Raw genomic sequence first — 3876 nt, 5'->3', positions numbered from 1 at the left:
CCCAGAGATTCGTCTTCTGATTCGAGCAGTGACAGCGATTCTGAAAGCACAAGCTCAAGCGATTCGTCATCCTCGTCGTCATCTTCCTCTTCCTCTTCCTAATTTCCATTGCATAGGTTCTTCGAGCCTATTATCTCGTCTTTTTCTCCTACATTTCTGCTCGAGGTGGCTCACTTGGAGTCCATGCTCATACGGTGAAACATCGTCAAAAAGTTCTCAAGGATTACGTTCGAAAAGTCTTTAGCGAAAAGTTGGATACCTGGTCTAGGCATATGAAGGAGTTCGTCAAACTGATGGCATGATTCGCCTGTTGTTAGTTGCCATGTATACCCAGTATATACGGATAGAACAGTATTTTCAGAACTTATTCTATTCAAAACTTGCTTATGAAGGCATAAAAACAAACGAGCCATAATCTATACCCAAGTTTCCCATGTATAAATGGTATGTACTAGTAGTAACTTGTCGGATTCATCGATCCGCCAATTGATATGCGCTGTCCAAAGGCGGTGACGGTGGAGCTTACTCAATAGCTCAGAGCTCCGGCCCTCAGGCACCCTCTGGCACGCGTCCTTTCGAACCTCATCATCCCCCATCGCCATTCCCCCTCTTCGTGCCTCTCGATACCTTCGTTACCACTTCCATTTTTGTTATTCCCTCTTGGTAACTTTGCAGAGTACTATATACACTCGTCGCCATCATGTCTGGTAGGGTCCTTGGATAAATTGATTAGCCTGGTGCCATGACTTCATCGATTACTGACCTTCGTTTTGCGAGCAGGAAGCGCATATGACAGACATATCACAATCTTCTCGGACCAAGGTCGTCTGTATCAAGTCGGTAAGTGCCTCGGTTTGGAAACTATGTCCTTGAGAAACAGTTCGGCATCAACCGAACATGTGGGGACCATCACCATAAGACAACTGGATAGCTGATCGTCCATATTCCGTCATCAATAGAGTATGCCTTCAAAGCCATCACTTCAGCCAACATAACTTCGTTGGGTGTGAGGGGAAAGACCTGCGCCGTGGTGTTGTCTCAGAAGAAAGTTGCTGTAAGCGATATTTTCCGCACATGTTTGAGTCCTGAGATTGTCTAATCGATACCTTAGGACAAACTGATTGATCCATCCTCCGTTTCACATATCTTTCGGCTCTCTCCCTCGGTTGGTTGTGTCATGACCGGTTCTATAGCGGATGCTAGGGCTTCCGTTGACCGTGCTCGTGGAGAGGCGGCGGAATTCCGATACAAATACGGTTACGAAATGCCCTGTGATGTTCTTGCGAAGCGACTTGCCAATATAAATCAGGTCTACACACAGAGGGTATGTATCATCCGTCTTGGCCAATACGGGGTTCTGTGGACTGACGCAAATACTTTCTAGGCTTACATGCGCCCGTTAGGAGTCGCTACGACCCTGATCTCTGTCGATTCGGAGAATGGCCCACAGGTCTACAAATGCGACCCTGCAGGCTACTACGTCGGATACAAGGCCACCGCATCTGGTCCGAAACAGCAGGAGGCGATCACTTACCTGGAAAAGAAGCTGAAGAACAAGGATTACGCCGAGGGCAGTTGGGAGGAAGTTGTCGAATTGGGAATCACAGCCTTGAGCAATGTGCTTAGCGTCGATTTCAAGAAGCACGAATTGGAGATTGGAATCGTTGGCGGCCCTCGGGCGGATGGCCAGGAGGGCACGGATGTCAATTTCCGGGCTCTGACGGAGGATGAGATTGATGAACGGCTGCAGGCGATTGCCGAAAAGGACTGAATGTTGAACGTATGAACATGCATGTTTGCTAGACCCGAATGATATTTAATAGCATCACTCCGACTCCGGTTGTTACAATGCGTCCTTCGCCTGGTGATATAGTTGCAGGACCCTTGCTGCCAGGGCAGAAAAACAGTAGACGGAGGACGATGATTCGCCTGAACTTCTCCAGGTCTGTGGCAACGTGCAGGATCCAGGATCTCGGTATGAATTAGATTTGACATGGGGGATTGTGATGGGTTCGAGCAGAGATTACACAACCTGCAAGCTCTCTGTGTCTCCACAGTATCTGAGACGTGACAATCTGCAAGGAGTGCAGTTAGTGAGCGCTATGCAAGCGCGAAGCACCGTCGGAGGGAATGAGCGAGGATACGGAAGGGTGAGTGGATAGCTGTCTTGCATGCCCTGGGGCCATCTCTTGACGTAGTCGAATGTGCATTGCAGATAGGAATCGCCACCGGAGCCGAGCCAGTTGGGCAGACGTGACAGCAAGGCCGTGAGCGGGAAGGAGATTCGCCTGAGGCTGTCAATCATTGCTTTTGGATGGCTTCAGCTGGTCTCCGGGAACCGTGGCCGGGGGTGTGGCTGAGCTGGGAAGTGTGGCTTTCGCGGAGTTCATCTCGTCATCATCGAGGCAAATGTAGGGTCCCTGAAAACTCAATTGACAGAGTGAGTCAGGGAGTATCCATGATGTTTTGCTTCTCCTCTGACCTCGGATGAAACCTTTCCTAACCGGTCGATGCCTCCGAACCTGAAACGCATCGGATTCCCTCGTGCATATCGTGGGACTAAAGTGTGGCGAGAACATGGCCGGAATGCTTGGGAACCTGAAAGCACAGCTGGTGAATTACTAACTAGTTCGGCGCTTAGCGCCATTTTTAGGAGTTTGGCGAACGGACAATCAGCCCATTGGGATCCATCGTCCCTTAGGGTGTTCCACTTGGCGGGCTGCACCTGTCCTGCAAGATAGAGTCTACTCGGTTTTCCGAGATCCAGCATCCCAGAAAGCCACGGTGGGTGCGTTTCCACTGGTGCGGTAAACTGACACATGAGATGATCCATGCTGGATGTATCATTTTGCTACTGTATTTAGTCTGTGGGGTTTAGACTTTTTTTTCTTTTTTCTTTCATTATATATTTTCTTTTTTCCTTATTTTGAATATTCTTGTTGATTATTTTCGGTTCTATTCAATTATTGATTTTGATTATTGATTTTTTTTCCTCCCTTACTATGCTCATGCAGACCCAGTCTTGGATCCTGTTTGACGTACCAGCTGCTTAGCGTTCGCGCTCCTTGAAATCAGAGGACTAAAGTCCGTTAGGCACATGGCCTCGGATGGGGCTTCTACCTACTATGGGCTCCACCTCAACTTGTCATTGCCCAGCTGTGGTCCCGAGCTGTGATATCCGTATCCTCTCCTCAGCAGCAACAGTCATTTTTGCAGCCAGCCACTGTTCATGATGATCTCCCCGAGTAAAGCTCTTCCTCCTTGGCTGGCGGGGATGGACCAGAAAGCTGTCATCGGTGGCCATGAAGATCGAATTTAAAAGGCATATCTCACCCTCAATGATGGAACACTATTATAGAACAGCCACTCTTTCCCAGGGACTTAGCTTGGCTTCGCCGTCTTAGTATATCAATTGCGCTACTATCCACTTTATCTTTCCTTTGACCTACTTGGGCTGTTACTCTTTGGTCCCTAGTCGTCCATTCCCTAGAATCGCTTCTAAGAGAAAGTAGCCATGGCAGACGGACGTAAGCAATTCATCTTCAATCCTGACCCGGGATTTCCATTAGTTTGCAAAGTGATGCGATACTAATGAAGATGCATGAAGTTAACCAGGCACGTGCCCTCAGAGTGGCTGAGATCATCAACGACTACCGAACCCTCCTGGTGCACATCTCCCAACAAGATATCCCAGTGCGCGCGGAGGATTGCGGCCAGCCAGGCTATGTGGTGATCCGCGAGAGTTTGGCTGCCGCGCAAGCCCTAATGTCGTCTAACTATACCCCTGTCGTTCCAACCGGGGGGAATGACGCGGAAACAGAAAAGGCAGAGCTTCAAAGGTATGTATCGATCGATTTACTCCGGTCTATACAGTAT

At 48.9% G+C, this 3876-nt stretch overlaps 2 protein-coding genes across 2 annotated transcripts; both read left to right on the top strand.

Annotated features, from left to right (window-relative positions):
* The first annotated feature begins 573 nt into the window (after positions 1–573).
* Positions 574–1842, top strand: prs2 (proteasome core particle subunit alpha 1). Its single transcript, XM_015556946.1, has 5 exons — positions 574–707; positions 781–840; positions 960–1054; positions 1112–1324; positions 1385–1842. The coding sequence occupies exons 1-5, from the start codon at positions 701–703 to the stop codon at positions 1769–1771; spliced, it is 762 nt and encodes a 253-aa protein (XP_015400828.1). The 5' UTR covers positions 574–700; the 3' UTR covers positions 1772–1842.
* A 1755-nt stretch (positions 1843–3597) lies between these two features.
* ANOM_011689 (uncharacterized protein) lies at positions 3598–3837 on the top strand (the record flags this gene model as incomplete). The annotated part of the gene is made up of 1 exon (XM_015556945.1): positions 3598–3837. A coding segment is annotated over one exon (240 nt), but the record flags the coding sequence as incomplete, so codon positions are not given.
* Between the last annotated feature and the right edge of the window lie 39 nt (positions 3838–3876).

Source organism: Aspergillus nomiae, assembly GCF_001204775.2.
Source record: "Aspergillus nomiae NRRL 13137 chromosome Unknown contig00821, whole genome shotgun sequence".
Classification (NCBI taxonomy): domain Eukaryota; kingdom Fungi; phylum Ascomycota; class Eurotiomycetes; order Eurotiales; family Aspergillaceae; genus Aspergillus; species Aspergillus nomiae.
The sequence above is the reverse complement of the archived record's forward strand: the minus strand, read 5'-3'. Positions and strand labels throughout refer to the sequence as shown.